This window comes from Carcharhinus amblyrhynchos, chromosome 1, assembly GCF_965287045.1.
Source record: "Carcharhinus amblyrhynchos chromosome 1, sCarAmb.v2.hapA, whole genome shotgun sequence".
NCBI classification, from domain to species: domain Eukaryota; kingdom Metazoa; phylum Chordata; class Chondrichthyes; order Carcharhiniformes; family Carcharhinidae; genus Carcharhinus; species Carcharhinus amblyrhynchos.
In genome coordinates this window covers 77,436,522-77,455,740 of record NC_137324.1, presented here as the reverse complement: position 1 = coordinate 77,455,740, position 19,219 = coordinate 77,436,522, and the positions used below count along the sequence as shown (strand labels likewise).

The 19,219-nt window shown below is 40.1% G+C and overlaps 2 protein-coding genes across 3 annotated transcripts in view; one reads left to right on the top strand and one right to left on the bottom strand.

Annotated features, from left to right (window-relative positions):
• The window catches only part of ppat (phosphoribosyl pyrophosphate amidotransferase), a 47,629-nt gene extending 45,931 nt beyond the window's left edge, over window positions 1–1,698 (bottom strand). Inside the window, exon 1 of the mRNA XM_080187277.1 lies at window positions 1,571–1,698. Coding sequence (XP_080043403.1) covers window positions 1,571–1,698 — 128 coding nt within the window. The remainder of the gene's footprint in view (window positions 1–1,570) is intronic.
• Window positions 1–18,891, top strand: part of paics (phosphoribosylaminoimidazole carboxylase, phosphoribosylaminoimidazole succinocarboxamide synthetase) — a 277,223-nt gene extending 258,332 nt beyond the window's left edge. Inside the window, exons 2-11 of one of the 2 annotated variants that reach the window (XM_080187296.1) lie at window positions 2,169–2,193; window positions 2,552–2,585; window positions 2,940–3,137; window positions 3,230–3,408; window positions 4,871–5,050; window positions 8,054–8,167; window positions 9,659–9,742; window positions 12,661–12,841; window positions 15,623–15,781; window positions 17,499–18,891. In XM_080187296.1, coding sequence (XP_080043422.1) covers window positions 2,570–2,585; window positions 2,940–3,137; window positions 3,230–3,408; window positions 4,871–5,050; window positions 8,054–8,167; window positions 9,659–9,742; window positions 12,661–12,841; window positions 15,623–15,781; window positions 17,499–17,659 — 1,272 coding nt within the window. In that variant the 5' untranslated portion in view covers window positions 2,169–2,193; window positions 2,552–2,569 and the 3' untranslated portion in view covers window positions 17,660–18,891. Of the gene's footprint in view, window positions 1–1,681; window positions 1,745–2,168; window positions 2,194–2,551; window positions 2,586–2,939; window positions 3,138–3,229; window positions 3,409–4,870; window positions 5,051–8,053; window positions 8,168–9,658; window positions 9,743–12,660; window positions 12,842–15,622; window positions 15,782–17,498 lie in introns of those variants that run through there. The other variant, XM_080187289.1, reaches the window with a different exon arrangement.
• The last annotated feature ends 328 nt before the right edge of the window (window positions 18,892–19,219 follow it).

Sequence of the window (19,219 nt, the reverse complement as noted above, 5' to 3'; positions counted from 1 at the left end):
GTATCGCTGCTCTGCCCAAGACCGCAAGAAACTACAAAAGATCGTGAATGTTGCCTAATCCATCACGCAAACCAGCCTCCCATCCATTGACTCTGTCTAGAATTCCCACTGCCTCAGCAAAGCAGCCAGCAGAATTAAGGACCCCACACACCCCAGATATACTCTTTTCCACCTTCTCCTTCAGGAGAAGATACAATGGTCTGAAGGTACATCCCAATCAGCTCAAGAACAGCTTCTTCCCTGCTGCTAGACTTCTGAATGGACCTACCTTGCATTAAGTTGATCTTTCTTTACACCCTAGCTATGACTGTACATTCTGCACTCTCTCGTTTCCTTTTCTATGAATGGTATGCTTTGTCTGTCTGGCATGCAAGGAACAATACTTTTCACTGTATACTAACACATGTGACAATAAATCAAATCAAACATAAATACTGTGGCAAGAAGTAATCAGAGGCTAAGAATCCTCAGCAAATAACTCACTCCATATCTCCCCAAAACCTGTCCACCACTCACAAAACATAAGTTAGTGTGATGGAATACTCTCCACTTGTCTGGATCACTGCAGCTTCAATAACAATGGTCCATTCTAGCACAGTGATTAGCACTGCTGCCTCACAGCGTCAGGAACGCTGGCTTGATTCCTGGCTTGGGTCACTGTGCTGAGAGCACACGTTGTGTGTGTGTTTCCATTGGGTAGTCTGGTTTCCTCCAAAAGTCCAAAAGAAGTGCTAATTAGGTGAATTGGCTATGCTAAATTCTCCCTCGGTGTACCTGAATTGGTGCTAGAGTGTGGTGACTACGGTATTTTCACAATAACTTCATTGCAGTGTTAATGTGAGCCTATTTGTGACACAAATAAATAAACTTTAACAAACTTTAAAAAAGCTTGACACCATCCAGGACAAAGCAGTCTGGTTGATTGGCATCCCTTCCACATTTACTCCCTCCACTACCGATGAAAATTGGCTCCTTAGACAGCACCTTCCAAATCCACTACTCTTTATTAGGACAAGAGTAGCAGGCACATGGGAACTCCACTATATAAGTTCTCCTCCAAGCCATTACCATCCTGACTTGGAAATAAATCACTGCTCCTTCCCTGTTGTTGGGATAAAATCTTGCATCCCCTTCCCTAACAGCACCGTGGGTGTACCTACACCACATGGGCTGCAGTGATTCAAGAAAGTAGCTCACCGCCAACTTCTCAAGAGTAATTAAAGAAAATTAATCTGGTCCAGCCAGAGATGTCCATATCCCATGAAATAAAAAAAAACCTAAAAGGTTAACCCTCTATTCGCGTACCACAAAAATTGCCTGACCCGAATCTTTCCAGCATCCTGTTTTTAAATCTTTGATTACCAGCATTCTGCAGTGTTTTATATTATTAAACAGCGTGTTTGTCAATACACTTCTTTCTCTCTCGCCCAACTAACCCTCAAATATCAAGAAAAAAGTTTGCAGAAATGTTGCAACAAAACCATTTGTGCAAACGGTTCATTGTGTTGTCATGATGTGCCTGCATTGGGGGACGGATTCACAGCTGCATGTTAAGGTGCTGCGGTGTTACCTGTGTTGTAGTGCTACCAGCCCCAGGGCGATAACATGAGGCACATCTAAGTGAGTCGGCCACTCGCCGGTGGCAACACAGCCGAAAACGCCGCACTCCTCCCCGATCCCCGACTCTTCAAACTCCATGGCTCCCACTAGGACCCCGGAAGGATCTTCGCACCACACCGACTCAGTAAGAACCGAAGGAAAAGAGGAAGCTCAATACCCAGCCCAGCCACTATCCCGCTCAACAATAAAGTTACCCCAATCCCGACCTGACTCTCAACCCCCCCACCAAACCTCAGCAACCATCCACGTGCTCCCCTTCCCCCCCCGCCCCCAAGCCTAGACCGCACCAAAACCACCATAGGAGGGCATGGTGCAAAATAATACAAATATATGTCACTTATAGTTGACCTTGATCTTTCTTATTTGTGCAGTGTTGATATTGAATAATTATATAGAGGAATTCATGGGTACACTTTCACCCACCTTACATAAAGAGGTAATTTTTGGTAACGACCATTCGCCACCCCCTGCCTGGGTCTTGTTTTGGTACATCTCATTTAAAATCTGACTGTTCTAAAACGAATCGCGCGAGCACGAGTCGAGTTGGAGAGCCCGCGGCCTGGAGCGCAACAGGTGGTCCGGGGTTTGTTGTTGTACCCGGGACGGTTGGGGAATGGGGAAGAAGAGTACGCCGGGAGGGCTAGGGGTAGTTCGGGGGCCCGAACAGACATAAATACAATGAGGAGCGTCAGATGTCCGGGGGGGGGAGGGGATAGCGAAAGCTCCTCAGTTGAACTGTCCCCGAGATCTGCATTTGCCGCCTTTGTTAATAATGGAATGGTGAGGTCTCACAAACCTAAAGCCAGGACTGGAACTGGTTGTAAAATGGGGTTAGAGTGAAGTGAAAGATGGGAAGCTTGTAGCTGTATAGCTTTAAGCTGCATATGTTTGATGTCTTTAATAATCTAAATATTCTTCAAAAAAATTTCAGATTTGTAAATCTTCCAAAATGGAGAAAGTTGGAGGTGAGTGAGTAAAAGTTTTCTTTTTGGAATACTTGGTATAACTTTGCTGTTTAAACTACTACCACTTTGTGGAAGGCTTTCCTGGATTATTTTCTCTATTTAAGATCTTATGACTGCTTTCTGAACAGTTGTGTAATAAGAATATTGTATAATCTTGATCGTGTGAAATAACCAGAGTTTATCTTTGACCAACAACGACTGTTGTTCCTGTCAGAGTTTTAGATGAGTTTCTTTAGTGAACTTGGGGGACTGTGTGTAAAAACTTTTGTTTTTTGTTTGTATCAATTCATTTTTAAAATGTTCACTGATTAAGCATTCAATTTGCAATGTCTTTATTATTAAATTTCTCTTCAGAATTGAAAATTGGCAAAAAATTGAATGAAGGAAAGACCAAAGAAGTATATGAACTACTGGATTGTCCAGGACAAGTGTTGATTCAGTCCAAGGACCAGATTACAGCTGGCAATGCAGTCAGGAAAGATCAGATGGTGGGGAAGGCTGCAATATCTACCAAAACCACTGTTTCTGTTTTCAAATTGCTGCAGGATGCTGGTAACTTTACTAGGCTTTTTGGAGTATTTGTATTATTAGTACTGGTCTTTTTGGAGGATTGAAACTTTTAAAGTACTCTTTTTTTTTAAAAGGCATAAAAACAGCATTTGAAAAGCAACATAGTGAAACAGCATTTGTGGCAGCTAACTGTCAAATGATTCCTATTGAGTGGGTCTGCAGAAGAATAGCCACTGGCTCTTTTCTGAAAAGAAACCCTGGTGTGAAAGAAGGATACAAGTTCTGCCCTCCAAAGTTGGAAATGTTTTTTAAGGTAGCTGTAACATTTAATCTTAATCAATTTTCATGGTCACTGGGTTAAACTCCTGGAACTCCCTTCCTAACAGCATCATACAATGGCATGGTAGTACAGTGGTTAGCACAGCACCAGGGAGCCAGGTTCAATTCCCAGCTTGGGTCACTGCACAATCTCACTGTGCCTGTGTGAGTTTCCTCCCACATTCTGAAAAACATGCTGTTTAGGTGTAATTGACCTGAACAGATGCCAGACTGTGGTGACTAGAGGAATTTCACAATAACTTCATTGCAGTGTTAATGTAAGCCTTATTTTGACTAAAATTTTTAAGTGTACGTGGATTGCAGCAGTTGAAGAAGACAGCTTACCATTCCTTCCTCAAGTAATTAGTGATGGGCAATAAACATTGGCTTAACCAGCCAATCTACTTTCCCTGAATGAATTTAAGATGTTTTATAGTTTATTTTTCTAGTTGAATGAAGAAACATTAGGAAATATTTTCCTTTTGCAATTGTTGATCACCTCTGCTCCAAAACCCCCATAGACAGTGTGTTTCTGGACACTACCACACATTGTTTGTAAAAATAAAATTGGGTATCCTCATGTTCCTATGCTATTAGCCATTGGAACAGGTTATCTTTGTCTACCTTATCTGAACCTGTCATTGTGTGGCTCTCTTTATCAGATCTCCACACACAATCTCCTTTGTTCTAAGGAAAACAACCCAATCTAACCTTGTAGTCAAAATCCCTTATCCCTGGAACCATTCTTGTAAATCTTCTCATGGGCACTCCCATTCTTCTCAAAGTGATGATGAGAATTGGACACCATACTTCAGTTGTGGCTTAACCAGAGTTTTATTGAATACAGGAGTTGGGACATCTTGAAATTAGACAAGACATTGGTAAGGCCACACTTGAAATACTGTCTACAGTTCTGGTCATCCTTTTACATAAAAGGATATTATTAAACTAGAAAGAGTGCAGAAAAGATTTAGTAGGATGCCATGGGGACTTGATAGTTTGAGTTAGAAGGAGAGGTGGGGTAGACTGGGATTTGTTTTTCCTTGGCGCGTAGGAGGCTTGGGGGTGATCTTTTAGAAGTCTGTAAAATAATGAAAGGCGAAGATATATTTTCCCAAAGGAAGGGAAGCCTAAAACTAGAGGCATAGGTTTAAGGTGAGAGTGGAGAAATACAAAAGGGTCCAGAGAGGCACTTCAAAATTTTATACACATTAATTCCATAGGTTTTTCTGTCCCTGCATATTGCAGAATTGTCATTGAACCCATGTTGCCCATCTCTGTCACCTCTCAGTCTAGCTTTTGCAGTGATGGCTTTGGAATGGACTTGAACACATGGCCTGAGTTGGTGGTGAGTGCTACCAACTGAGCCAAAGATTACACAAACTTTGAGTAAAATGATCTTGTTAAACTGCTTGTACTTTCTTGCAACCTAAATCACAAGTATTTGTCTTTTTAAGGATGATGCTAATAATGACCCACAGTGGTCTGAAGAGCAACTGATTCAGGCTCAGTTTAACTGTGGGGGACTGAAAATTGAACAGTGTGAAGTGGATATCATGAGTCGTTCCACTTTGGCTGTGTTTGAGATACTGGAGAAAGCCTGGGCAACTCAAGATTGTACACTTGTGGACATGAAGGTAAGTAGTTATCTTAGTCCAAGTGTTATGGACAGGATGGTAGATTGATTTTAAACTGCTCTCATTTCCCTGCTCACTACCTGTCTGTAAACAGATAGTATGTTCTGATTTTCCCCCTTTTTTATTAATGTGCTGTATTTTCCCCAAACCCTTAAATTTGGAGAGTTCCAATCCTCTATGCATAAGTTGCACAGCAACTGAGGTAAAATGAGTTTATTCACGCATAAAGGGTTTTTGTCAAAAATCTCATCTTCCAAGTTCAACTTTAACACAAACACATTAACACAAGATGTGTAGGCAACAGTTTGTCTTTCTTTATTTTACTTGCTGGCAAGGGGAGAGTCTTGACACAATGGGTCAGAGGCACTACTCCACCAGACAAAGAAAATTATCCTGCTTTGTACAGTTCTGCAGCTCAGTCAGTTGGACTCAATTCAATCAAAAGTATTACAAATGACATACTTAACATATTGATCCAATAGAAAAAAATACTGAACCATCCTGATCTGAGACCATGTAGGATACCCCAATGCATCATTGCTAAGCCTGCCCTCTAGTTTCTTAGTTGGACATCATATCTCCATTTTGATAGCAGCTTCACAAAGCATCTTCACTAAAAGGGGGGCTTTACAAAAACCGTTAGTATTTTGTGGCCTTGTCAGTGAAGTTAACTGAATCGCTAAGGAATGTGGTCAACTCAACTTGCCTTCAGGATATTCTGATTTATAGACCTGATAAGTTTGTTTATTGGCAATGTAATGAAACACATATATTGCTCATCAATGACTGAGCTCTTTATCACTAGCTACAGGAGTAGCTAGGAGGAGTGTCATTGTTACCATGAATTCTTGTCGGTTCCCACTAAGTCCCCTACCATAACTCTTCCATTAGCTAAGACATTAATGTCTTTCTGACTCTGATTAGAAACTGTAAAGGCAACTTCATTAAAAGTCATTCTTGTATCAGTTGCTTCTGATAAGGTGTCCTTTATGGCCTTGTGATTCCAATATTTCGGTGTTTTTAAAGGACTGTATCTAACATGTTTAGTGTCAAAGGGCACTCTGCATCAAAATTTCTTTGTTTAACTTCTAAAAATGTGTAGAAATATTTATATGTATGAAATAATGAGTTATTTCATGTACCATTTAAAACCTCATTACAATTACTAACAAACTTGCTCCCCATGGATTTAAAGTGAATTCTATGTCTAAGTTGACTAAACAAAAGTCCTAGCAGAGTCTGTCAATCTTAGAGTAGATCTTTTCAACCTACACCCCCAAACTCTTACATTTGGAGAGTTCCAATCTTCCTATGCATAACTTGCACAGCAATGGTGAGATAAAATAAGGGTTTATTCATGCATGAAGGGTTTTGCAACGTCCACACCTTTTGAACTTGCGCAACAAATAAATATGGAAAAAGAGGATTTGGCACAATCGTGATAAAATACAAGTTGGGGTTTTAGGTGTGTCCAGAATCAAAAGTCACATGGAATGTTCCCTTAAAGGGGAAGTTGGTCGACTGTATGGTGATCCTGTTCCAGAAGTTCCACGATGGGAGAAGGCAGACATACTGAGTAAATCCAGGAAGCACGAGTTCCAAGGTTCCATCAGGTTTAATGAAGGCCGGAGTTTGTTCTTCTGCCACCAGCTTGATGGTCATGGAGTCACAGAGCTCTACAGCACAGAAAGATGCCCTTCATCCCATTGTATCTGCACTGGCCATCAAGCACCTATCCTAATGCCATTTTCCAGCACTTGGTCCATAACCATTTAAATGGTTCCTTAATGTTCTGAGGGTTTCTCTCTCTACCACCCTTTTCAGCCAGAGAGTCAGATTCCCATCACCCTCTGGGTGGAAAAACTTTTCCTCTAAACGTTCTGCCCCTTGCTTTAAATCTATGCCTCTTCATTACTGATCAACTTACTATACTAAAGGGAAAGGTTTCTTCTGATCTATGTCCTTTGTGATTTTGTACAACTCTGCTCTCTAAGGAAAACAACCCTTGCCTAACCAACCTTTCTTTAAAGTTGAAACACTCCAGCTCAGTCAACATCCTGGTAAATTTCCTGTTGAACCTTTTTCTAGTGTAATCCCATCCTTCCTGTAGTATAACAAGCATTTTAATAGCTCCATCATAACTCCCCTGCTCATATGTTCTATGCTGTGGCTAATAAAGGCAGGTATGCACCCCAAGATCTCTGAGCCCCCGTACTTCATGGCATCCTGCTGTTTATTCTGTTTTCCCCAGTCTTGTTAGTCCTCACACACTCTTTTTTCAGGGTTAAATTCCACTTGCACTGAGTTGTCCCTGATGTTGGTGGACAACTCGGGCTAGTGCTTAGGGTCTTTGGTCTCGAGGGACGTCAAAGAGTAACTGCCTGAGTTCAGTTCTACAAGGCAATATTATGGTGCAGCTTGGGAGAGATCATATAACATGCCTCCTGCTGCTTCCTGAAGTTGGGTGCAAGATGTATATCCCCTGGAATCTTGAGGTCTTGGAGTCAGGATTCCTTTTGTTGTTGGAGGCACTGATTTTGGATTGGTCAAATTAGGCTGCCTTGTTGAAGCCATTTAGAATGAAAGGTCATCTAGATTCGAAATATTGGCTAATTTTTTTTTCATAGATGCCTGAGATTTTCCAACACTTTTCTGGTTTTTTTCTGTTAATTAATGCTTGGGCCATAAGCATCATTATTGGAGATTAGCACCTGTTAGCTGCAATAGATAGACTGTTAGCTTGGCTGGAATGTTTGTGATGAAAGGTGTTACATTACCAGGACTTGTTGAGGTGTTAGTCCTTGTATGCTTCCAAACGGCTCAACTTCTGAATGCCAGCATGTGACCAGCTCAGTGAATGTCCATTTTGAAAAGCACAAACTTTTATGTAAAGTAGTCCAGCTTTTGAATAAATAATGCATATTCCTTCACGTCTTGACTGTGACACAGTAATGTTGTTGACTTTCTGTGAATCAATTGTTTTTGCTGATTTTTTTTAACTAGGTGGAATTTGGAGTTTGTGCTTGTACCAAGGAGATCTTACTCGCTGATGTCATTGACAATGACTCGTGGAGACTGTGGCCTTTGGGAGATCGCAAACTGCAAAAAGATAAACAGGTTTGTGTTTAGGCCCTTGACTTCAAGGGGTCAATTTTTAACTCTAGGTGTGAGTGAATCCCTCAAATAGTTAAACCTGGGCCTGTGTAACATTTAGTGGAATTATCTTTACCTAATTCCATAGGATATTGAATTTGGATAGTAGTTCATGACATCCATTTCCCAAGGAAACAGTGCAGTGTAATTTTAATGATGGGGAAGTGTTTAAATGGAGACTTTTAGCTGGGAGGGAAAAGTTAGATTTGCGATGACCTCCTGGCCAATGAGGTCTTAAGAGATTCCATAAATCAACTTGGCTCTTCTGGCCATTCGGCTAATGCCTTTCTTGGATATAGTTTGGTCCCATGCAGGCTTCCTGATTTTGAGTTAAAATTACACTGCACATCAATGAACTGTTAAGGCTGCAGCTTTGTGATGAAGGTAGTTGGCTTTCTAGGTTGAATTGTCCTCTAGTTCTTCATAGAACAGGATAACTTTTTGAAAAGAAATTCAAGCTTCCACTTACTAGCTGAAAAAATGACTAGGCACGTTTTTCAAGTTTTAAAACTTTTACTGTAACAAATGATTAAAAACTACTTTTGGTAGGTAACTTATACTTTACAGAAATAAAACACTCCTTTTTATAATTTTCACACATTGTGCTCTTATGGAATTACAGTTGCTGCCAATTAGTTTCCCAGCCAGATAACTTCTAATACCAGATCTGCCCTTCACTATAAGGGTTTCACTGTGGCTTCCTTCCCCCACCCCATCTCTAAGCTCAGTTTATCTTTCTGCTCAGCATCCATCCTCTCAAACTCAGCCTTCAGTCACGATTTCTCACCTGCATTCTGCTTGGTGAACAATAAGAGTCAGCACTTTTACTGCTTTAAGTTTAAAATTTATTTGTGTCACAAGTAGGCTTGCATTTACACTGCAATGAAGTTACTGTGAAAATCCCCAAGTTGCCACACTCTAGTGCCTGTTTGGATACACATTCAAGACCAATTCAAATTTAGGTGGGTTACTAATGCCTGGATGTGGAGCCTGATGATTCTACCATGAGAATATTCTTTGTACTGCGTGACCAACAAGAGGCTGGCTGCCAGTGGCTGTTTGCACATATGACTGGTCAACAGATGCCGCCTATTTTTTTTCAATTTAAAAACTTTTCCTATAGAGAGTATCTCTGATACCTTGCTGTAATACAATTGGTGTGCACAATTTGACTTTTTTAGATATTTGTAAGTAATATTGCTACATAATGAATCTCTGGTTTATAACTTGTCAGTATTGCTCATTCATAAAACCAATGTTGGAAAATATATGCTTCCACTATTTTTGCCAATATTATGTAACCGTAGTTGTTTCTTAACTTCAGCCTTGGTTTAATTTACACCAATAATCAGCAATTAAAATTTAAAAATTGTGCTTGTGAAATAAGCCACTGATTTGCACATGATAGAAACTGCCCTTTTGTGGATTGAGTTGCTGTACATTTTTTTTCTTCAGGTTTATCGTGATCTCAAAGAAGTGACTCCTGAAGCTATGCAAATGGTCAAGAGAAATTTTGAGTGGGTAGCAGAAAGAGTGCAGGTATTGTTATATAGTCAAGTTGCTAATACTTTTGTACATCTATTATTGCTATCATTATGACTAATTAAAGTAAGTAAACCTTATCCAGCATTCTGACAGCTTGTTTTTTTTGGAAACTGTTCACTATGTTCAAAAAGAAGCTAACAACAATAGATTGTAAATCTGCAGAAACTGTTCTTGGGCTTTACATCGCAAATTTTCAATTATTGGGTCAGATTTGATTATTGTGCCTCTGTCCAGAGTAATTAAAAAAATTAACTGGCACTATGTGTTCACCGTGTATGCTGGACGACAAGATATTACAGAAGTAAATAACCCACTTTCTTGTAGCTCTGAATATTGGCATTTAAGCTGAACTTTCCATTAATTAATGCGAGAAAATTATCTTTTGCACCTGCTACAAATTTCATCCACCTTGCTTATCACTATTTCTGAAGTAAACTATTCTTCTTGGCATAAAATTTGATGTGGAGATTCCATGCTGCCAGTCTGCTCCTGTCTTAGCTATTTACCACTGAAACCCTCATCCATATCTTTCATCTCCAACTTCACATATTTCATTACTCTCTTGGCCAGTCTCTCATCTCTCACCCTCTCCTTCCATACACTTCACCTGTTCCAAAACTCTGTCCATATCCCACCCTTCACCAGATTTAGGCCCATCTCCCATTTTGGTTATTGACTTTATTTTGACTTCTAGCAACGCCACAAATTTCAAATCCTGAGCTCTTGTTTAAATTCCTTCACAGGTCACTTCTCCCTGTCTGTGACCATTTCTGTCTAAAACCCATGCAGAATCTTCAACTCTGAACTCTTGCATTCACAAATCTATTTGATAGTTGTGCATTTCCCACCTCTATCTCTTGACCAAGCCTCTAGTCACCACACACACCACCCACCCCTGTGGCTGTTTTTCTTTGACTCAAGTTGGAAGGCTCCATGAATATCCTCATTCTCAATGATGGGGGACCCTAGCACAGTGCAGAAAATATGGTCGAAGCATTAGCTAACATTCTTCAGCCAAAAGTGCCAAGTGGATGACTCCTCTGTGTCTCCAGAGGTTCACGCCACGTAATATCAACAAATGGCTCAAGGCACTGGATACTGCAAAGGCTGTGTCCTGACCAAAATGCTAGCAGTAGCATTGAAGACTTGTGCTCCAGAACTTGCTGCTTTCAACAGCACTTGCTTAGCAATAACCTGCTTGCTGTCACTCAGATCGGGTTCCACATGGGCACTCAGCTCCTTCACCTCACTACATCATTGATTCAGCATGGACAAAAAGCTGAGCTCAAGACATGAGAGCGACTGCCTTTGACATCGATGCAGAATCTGCCCAATTTGACATCAAGGAGCTCAAACAAAACGAGATGGTGGGAATCAGGTAAAAAAATCTCTGGCTGGAGTCATACCTGGTGCAAAAGAAAACGGTTGTGGATGTTGGAGGTCAATTGTCTCCACGCCTGGACATTGCAAGAATTCTTCAGGGTAGTGAAATTGTTCCAACCATCGTAAGCTGCTTCACCAATTACCTTCCTTCCATCATAAGGTCAGAATTAAGGATGTGTGATTGTCAACAAACAACGTTCAGCACCATTTGTGACTCCTCAGATGCTGAAGCAGTGCATATCAAAATGAAGCAGGACTTTGGCAATATCCAGCTTAAGCTGGTGACTGACAAGTAACACTTGTGCCAGGCAATGACCATCTCTTAACAAGAGAACATATCTACCCCATGTCATTGAATGGTTTTACCATTGCTGAATACCCCACTATCAATATCCTGGGGATTTACTGTTGATCAGAAACTCAACTGGACTGACCATATAAATACTGTGTATAAGAGCAGGTCAGTGTAGGAATCCTGTGGCAAGCAACTCCAAGCTTGTTCACCATGGAACATAACTTCCTACAGTGCAGAAGGAGGTCGTTTGACCCATCAAGTCTGCACTGACTCACTGACAGAGTATCTTACCCAGACCCACCCCCAGCCCATCCCCAAAAAGCTACATGTTTAACTTGCTAATCATCCTAACAACACATCTTTGGATACTAAGGAGCAATCCAGCATGACCAACCCATCCAACCTGTACTACTTTGGGAAGAAGTTGGAGTACCTGGAGGAAACCCATGCAGACAGTGGGAGACCTGCAAACTCAATCAACCAAAGCTGGAATCAAACCTATATCCCTGGTGTTGAGAAGCTACCCTTGTAGGGTTACCATCCTACAAGGCACAAGGTCAGGAGTGCAAAGAAATGCATTTGCCTGGATGTGTTCAAGTCTTGGATATGACACCATCCAGGACAAAGTAGCCTGCTCAATTGGCATCCCATCCACAAACTTTTTTTTATCACCAACGTACTGCAGAAACTTACTAAGGCTCCTTAGATGTCACCTTCCAAGCCATGACCACTAAGATCTAGAAGAACAAGGGCAGTAGCTACGTGGGAACACTAACTTCTGGAAGTTCTCCTCCAAGCCCCTTACCATCCTGATTTGGAAATATATCTCCATTCCTTCACTGTTGCTGGGTCAAAATTCATGAACAGCACTATGGGTGTATGTACTTCACCAGCATTGCAGTGCTTTTAAGAAGACGGGTCACTACCACTTTAGGGCAATAAATGCTGGCCATGCTAGTGAAGCCCACGTCCCTTAAATCAATAAAAATATTTTAACGAAGTAGCACTAAAAATGTGCTGAGTTAGGTGAAGTCTTCATTTGAGTAACTCAAAGAAACTTAACTGATGTACTAATCTGTACATGTGGTGGTTACATTTGTTTGTTTTTTATTCCTATCCCTTAGTTCCAAATGTTGTCTGTATTGAAACAATCAAGTAGTTTTGGTGCATGTGCCTACAACTGCTGGAAATTTTAAACACAAAATTGACTTTATTTGTGTTAATATCTGTCCAGGACTTGTTGGTGGCAAGGACATCTGGAAGAGTGGTGGTGATTATGGGATCTCGCAGTGATCTTGACCACAGCCAAAAAATTAAACGGGCCTGTGCAAATTATGGTATACCATGTGAACTGCGTGTCTCATCCGCTCACAAAGGTACTGATGAAACACTAAAGATCAAAGCAGAATATGAAGGTAAGCAGAGGATTGAGAAATATACATGTTAAGATTAAAAGTGGGGGCAGGGGAAACTAATTCTCCTGGATAATTTGAATGCTGCTTGTGATTCTTTCTTTAGTAAGAGGTCCCACAATGACCATGTTAACTTAGTTTTGACATTTGTAGATGTTGGAAAACACAAGTTCTGGCAGCAGCTGTGCAAAGTCATGTATCTAAAGCATTAGCTTTTTTAACCTGTACTGAGAGAGAGCTGTCCAACCAGAGGTGTCATCTTTTGGATGAGATTATAAACTTTGGTCTCTCTCATGGGCGTAAAAGATCAGGTCAGTATTTCAAACGAGAAAAGAAGAATTTTCCTGATTTCCTGCTCGATCCCTCCTATAAAGATTTGTATTTTGAATGAGATATTAACTGAGGCCCTGTCTACTCCCTTAGATTGATGTAAACTATCCTGTGGCACTATTTCAGTGGAGAGCAGGGGAGTTATTCCCACTACCCTGACTGATCTTTGTTTGTCAATCAATATCACTTTAGTTGCTATCACATTGCAACCTATGGGTGCAGACATTGCTTTGACTGCTAATTGCAACTGCGACAGGTAGTTCGTTTCTGTAATGGCCTTGGAGTGTCCTGATGGCATGATAGTTGATATATAAGTTACTGATTGTGCCTGCATGCAGCTTTTGGGAAATTTTTTAGCTGCATGGATAAAATGTTAAATTTAGTAAAGCTGACTAGTGTACACAAAACCAAGCATTTTTAAGTCTTTTCAGCTATTTAAAATTGCTTATTTACTAGTGGGCTAGACACTCCTGCATTAAAAATGCTCATTTTCTTTTATGATAAGCCATTTACAGCCGTATTAACAAAATTGCATTAGATTGCCACTCAAATATATTTCAAAACATTTTTTAATGCTGGAAAATTGTTCTAAAGTGCAGTTCGTATTGTAAGATTCTAAGCTAGGTAAAATGTAAATGAACTTGATTGACAACTTGAGCAAAATAATTCACTTCAGAAAACTTGCAGAGTTTGTACCTGCGTTGGAAATTATGACTAAAGTGTAAATTGTACTTCATTTTCCAGTAAAATCTTGACTTTTTCTAAGCTGTCTCCTGTATAAAATTTCCTGCCTTATGCACCCTCTTAACTTGGACTGCCAGTTATTTGTCCTTCACTACATCTTCCCAATTTCTCTCAATGCCATGCTCATTTTGGACCTCTTGCTTGCTGTTTTTTTAATTGTAATTGGTTCATAAAACAGTGAATGCATAAAGTAAAGCCTGAAATACATGCTAAAAACAAATGCTAAACTTCCTTAAAATATAGATTTAAAGACCCTTCCATAGTTGATCTATTTGGAACATCAGTTTTTTTTAAGTGGCTAATTTATCAGAGCTGGTATTCCTGAACAAAAGGCGTCTTTCTGGCTCTAAAAAATATCACATGCACTACACAAATTATCATCCATTGAGACTTTGTCATCCATGTGATTAATTTAGTACCCATAATTGATTAAATTAACTTGGTATAAAGAGGAATATTATCTCCACTGGTATTTCCTATAAGTATGTAACCAGCAACAGTCGTTGAATTTTTTTGATAGAAGTTCCTGGTTTAATTTTGAGAAATGTAGCAAAGGGGGATGAACAGGAAATGTCTATCCTCCTCCTTCAGAACTTGTTGGGGCTTTATCAACTGCCCTTAGAAGCATTTTGCCTCCATCAGCACCCCCAGCTCTATACCCAAGTGGCATTGCTGCAGTACAGAGTAGCAAACTTGTGCTCAAACTGCATTCCTCTGCACACTCATGCAGTTTTGACCATCTGTGATTATATAACTTCCTTTGCTCCTTAATCTGTACTGCATTTCATGCATTTTTTTTTTTCTGGACTAACAACTCATTCCATTTTCTAATACCAAGAGTCCACAAATAATTCCATCTGTCATAAATGGTAGCCCAGTATATCATTGCAAAAGGCAAGGTATTTGAAAATTTGAAACATTTAGCAAATATTTCTCTCAGTATCAGAATGTGTGTGACAATAAATCAAAACCATCTTCAGTCAGAAGTACCAAATGGATGATCCACCCCCCTCCCCTGGTCCCTAGCATCATAAGTCAGTCTTCAGTGAATTCTCTTTACTGTGATATCAAGAAATAGTTGAAGAGACTGGATACTGCAAAATGGGCCCTGCCAAGGTTCTCCAATGGTAGCTGGGGTCTTACACAAGTTGTTCCAGATTAGCTATAACAATGTGGGGTCCTGTCCACAAAAATACAGGACAAATCCAACCCAGCCAATTACTGCCCTGTTGGTCTACTTTCATCACCAAAGTTATGGTCTGGACAGTAAGAAGTCTCAACACTAGGTTAAAGTCCAACAGGTTTATTTGATAGCATGAGCTTTCAGGATGCTGCTCCTTCATCAGGGCAGTTAGGGGTGGAAAATAAATGCTGGTCTATACAGTGATACCCACATGTGAAAATAATGAAGGACTATTCAACACAGTGCAACTCAGTTGTTAGTAAATGTCAGTTTCTATCTTCAGGACTTGATTCATTTGAAATGATTTGATGATACCAATTCATGCTGCACCAATTCAATTCTTTGGATTGGAGAAAGTGACAGGGTATAATATTGGTACTACTTTCAGCTCTGTATACACTATATTATTGTTTATTTGTGTATTTGGTTAATTCTGTATTTTTAAGTGGAACATAAATGATTGCAGGTCATTACTTTGTCAGATTGCAATTTAGAGAATCATCTCTATTTTTCTTTTGAATTTTTAGGTGATGGAGTTCGTACAGTATTTGTTGCAGTTGCTGGAAGGAGTAATGGTTTAGGACCAGTGCTGTCTGGAAACTCCACCTGCCCTGTAATAAATTGTCCTCCCATCTCTGCTGATTGGGGTGCTGAAGATGTTTGGTCATCACTGCGAATGCCTAGTGGTAAGCTTTTGGTTTTATTGGAAGTAATTGCATCAAGGAATCCTATGTATACACATAGTAACATTATGTAATCTATTTGACCTTGTCATTCCCAACTTGTATGTTGTCTGTCTGTGATTGTCTTCAAGGTTATGTAGTAATCATTTGTCAAGGTAAAATCTTCACTTTTAAAGTGTAACATGGTATTACCATGTTTAATGGGATATGTAACAGGCTTTTAACAGCATAATTGTATGCCACTGCTGGTCTTTAATTCCCTGTGTTTGTGGCCTGTGTGGCAATTTTGATTGCACAGCTTCATGGGATCATTGTATACCACCACAGCTTAATCTCTGTCTGACCTGTACATTACATCTTGATTACCTCAAACCAGAGCAGATCAAGCCTGGTTTGATGTGAAGCCTATCTGACTCTGCCAGGCACAAAGCCCACTGGGTGGCATGCCTTAAACAAGGCACCCATCTTGTGAAGCTTCAGCTCAAGGTGACTTGCTTGCTAAATGTCAAAAGCAGCTGTGAATGAAATAAACTGCATGGTCCAACAACCAGTAGGTCAGAGCATAGCTATACTGCAGACAATCAAATGTTAATCAGAGCTGGAGATGGCTGCAAAACAACAGATCCTCATCCTTGACTGTGGTGGAGCTCCATGTTTTAAGTGAGGTTACAATGAAAGCATTTAGCACCTTTTGACATTGAAGGAGTGAATTAAAGTATGGAGCCTGAAAGGATGGCTACACAAGGCAAGAGGCAGAAGGGGTTTTGAGATTGGAAGAGAATTATGTATAAAGAAGAACATTTTAAGTTGGCTCTCAGTCAAACAATGCTTTCAACACACCTAGGTGACAACAGGCTAATTTAATGCAACTTAAACTGCCTATATCAAAGTTTATTTATTAGTCACACGTAGGCTTGCATTCACACTACAATGAAGTTACTGTGAAAATTCCCTAGTCGCCACGCTCTAATGCCTGTTCGGGTACACTGAGGGAGAATTTAGCATGGCCGATCCACTTAACCAGTACCGCTTTGGGAGGAAACCGGAGCACTCGAAGGAAATCCACGCAAACACAGAATTGTGCAAACTCCGTGACCCAAGCTGGGAATCAAACCTGGATCCCTGGTGCTGTGGGGCAGTAGTGCTAACTACTGTGCCACCATGGTGCCACTTACCCAACACTGAGTTAGAGGAGCTTAATTCATAGAGGATGGTTAGCTGGTCAGGGGAGTATTGTAATTGAACAATTAAGAGTTTTAGCAGTGATGGATTGAGGCAGGTAATGTTAGAGGTAAAAGTTGGTTTCTGTGATAAAGAATATGGGTTTGAGTTCACAAGCATAATCAGTCAAAATGCAATGAAATTGAAGCTCCTCACATTCATTAAAGCCAGGTCAACCAAAGTTGCAAGAAATTGACTTGCCACCAACAATTAGGTTTGAAGTCCTTGCAATAATGTTGCAGGTTTGTGTATTAGAATTAACTACCTCCTGCCAAACTATTCCAGTAGCTATGGTATTTTGTCCAACTGGCAGTATGGAAAATTGTCTGTATGTTTTCTATTCGCAGGCTGGGATATTTTATGGTGGAGGGCTCGACCAGGGCTAAAGAAGTCATCAATGATATAATCAAGTGGCATCTGCTACAGATACCAGATGCAGTAGAATGAAAATTCAAAATTTCTTTTCTAAAAGATACCATATGTTAATCCTTTTTTCTAGGTCTTGGCTGCTCTACCGTGCTATTTCCTGAAGCAGCTGCCCTATTTGCTGCTCAGATCTTTGGTCAGTTTGATCACTTGGTGTGGGCAAAGCTGCGGGCAAACATGTTGAGCACTTGGATCTCTTTGAAGCAAGCTGACAAGCAGTTGCGAAACCTGTGATCAAAAGATTGTACTATGTGAAAAGATTCACTTTACTCTCTACTGTTCTTGAATGAGTGACAGTGATTTTGAATTAAAAATGTTTGTCTATTTGCCTGATTTCACTTATCAGTCCATTACTGAATAACACTATTGTCATATTAACTTAAAGATAAACTTCAGTGTCCTTTTATAAAATGGACAAATTATCTTGTTTGGCTCCTATAAAAAGTAAAGAATTTCAAATCAGTTTAAGAAAAACATGAATAGGAGTAGGGCATCCCTCAAGCTTGCTCCCTCATTCAAGATGAGCATGACTGAGCTTGAATTTACTCAATACCTCAGCAGCTAATGGCCTCTGATTACAAACTGGAGTGAAAAATGTATTTCCTTTTCCTGGTTGAGTATTTATCCTGAATCTATGACTCCCAAGTTCTGTACTCTAGCCAATGGAAACAGCTTCTCTGGATCTATCTCAGTAAAGCTTTAATATTTTATGATCGTCACTTTTTTGAAAACTTTAGCATATAGGCCCATAAATCAACCCCCTCATCCCAGGAATCAATCTAGTGCACCTTTTATTGCACATCCTCTGATCTTGGGCAAGTATATTCTTCCCTGGGCAAAGAGACCAGTTGTACAGTCTTTGAAGTTCTCTATGTTGCAACATCTTTCCTTACTCTTATGCTGTAACTCTGTTTATAATACTAACAATTTATGGACTACTGCTACAAAATCAAGTTCTATTTTGAGATTATTCTAGAATAATCTAAACAAAGATTACAGTGGATTTTTTCACTAAAATGAGTTTGCTTGATATTTGCATAATAAAGCACATCTTCATGTTGGTTGGGTAAGAAAACAAATGATTTTTATGTTTTGCTTACACCATTACCATAGAGGTTGAGTATTTGAGTAGAAGGGATTTAACTCTACATATGTTGGTTTGTTCTTGACATTTACTAAAATATTTTTCATTCCCAATTGTCAGCATGTTGGTGATTGACTCCATTCTGCCCTTATCCTGAAATTCAGGCTTGTCCCACAAATTTCTGGCTTGTTTATGAATATTTTTAAAGATTCATTGCAAGGGAAGTTCCTGATCGTGCTCATTAAATGATAACTGCTGAATAAACAGTAAGTTCTACTTTTATTATGTCACCATGAACATAAAACATTTAAAGTCACAAGCAATTGTGACATAAGAACATAAGAAATAGGAGCAGGAGTAGGCCATCTAGCCCTTCGAGCCTGCCCCACCATTCAATAAGATCATGGCTGATCTGTCGTGGCTCAATTCCACATTCCCGCCCTCTCCCCATAACCCTTAATTCCCTTTGCTTATCAAAAACCCATCAACCCGCATCTTAAAAATATTTAGCGAGGCAGCCTCCACCACCTCAATGGGCAGAGAATTCCAGAGATTCACCACCCTTTGAGTGAACTTCCTCCTCAACTCTGTTCTAAACTGCCCCCCCTTTATCTTGAGGCTGCCCCCTAGTCCTACTGTCCTTTCTGAGCAGGAAGAGTCCACCTCTATCCTATCCATCCCATTCATCATCTTATACGTCTCAATGAGAT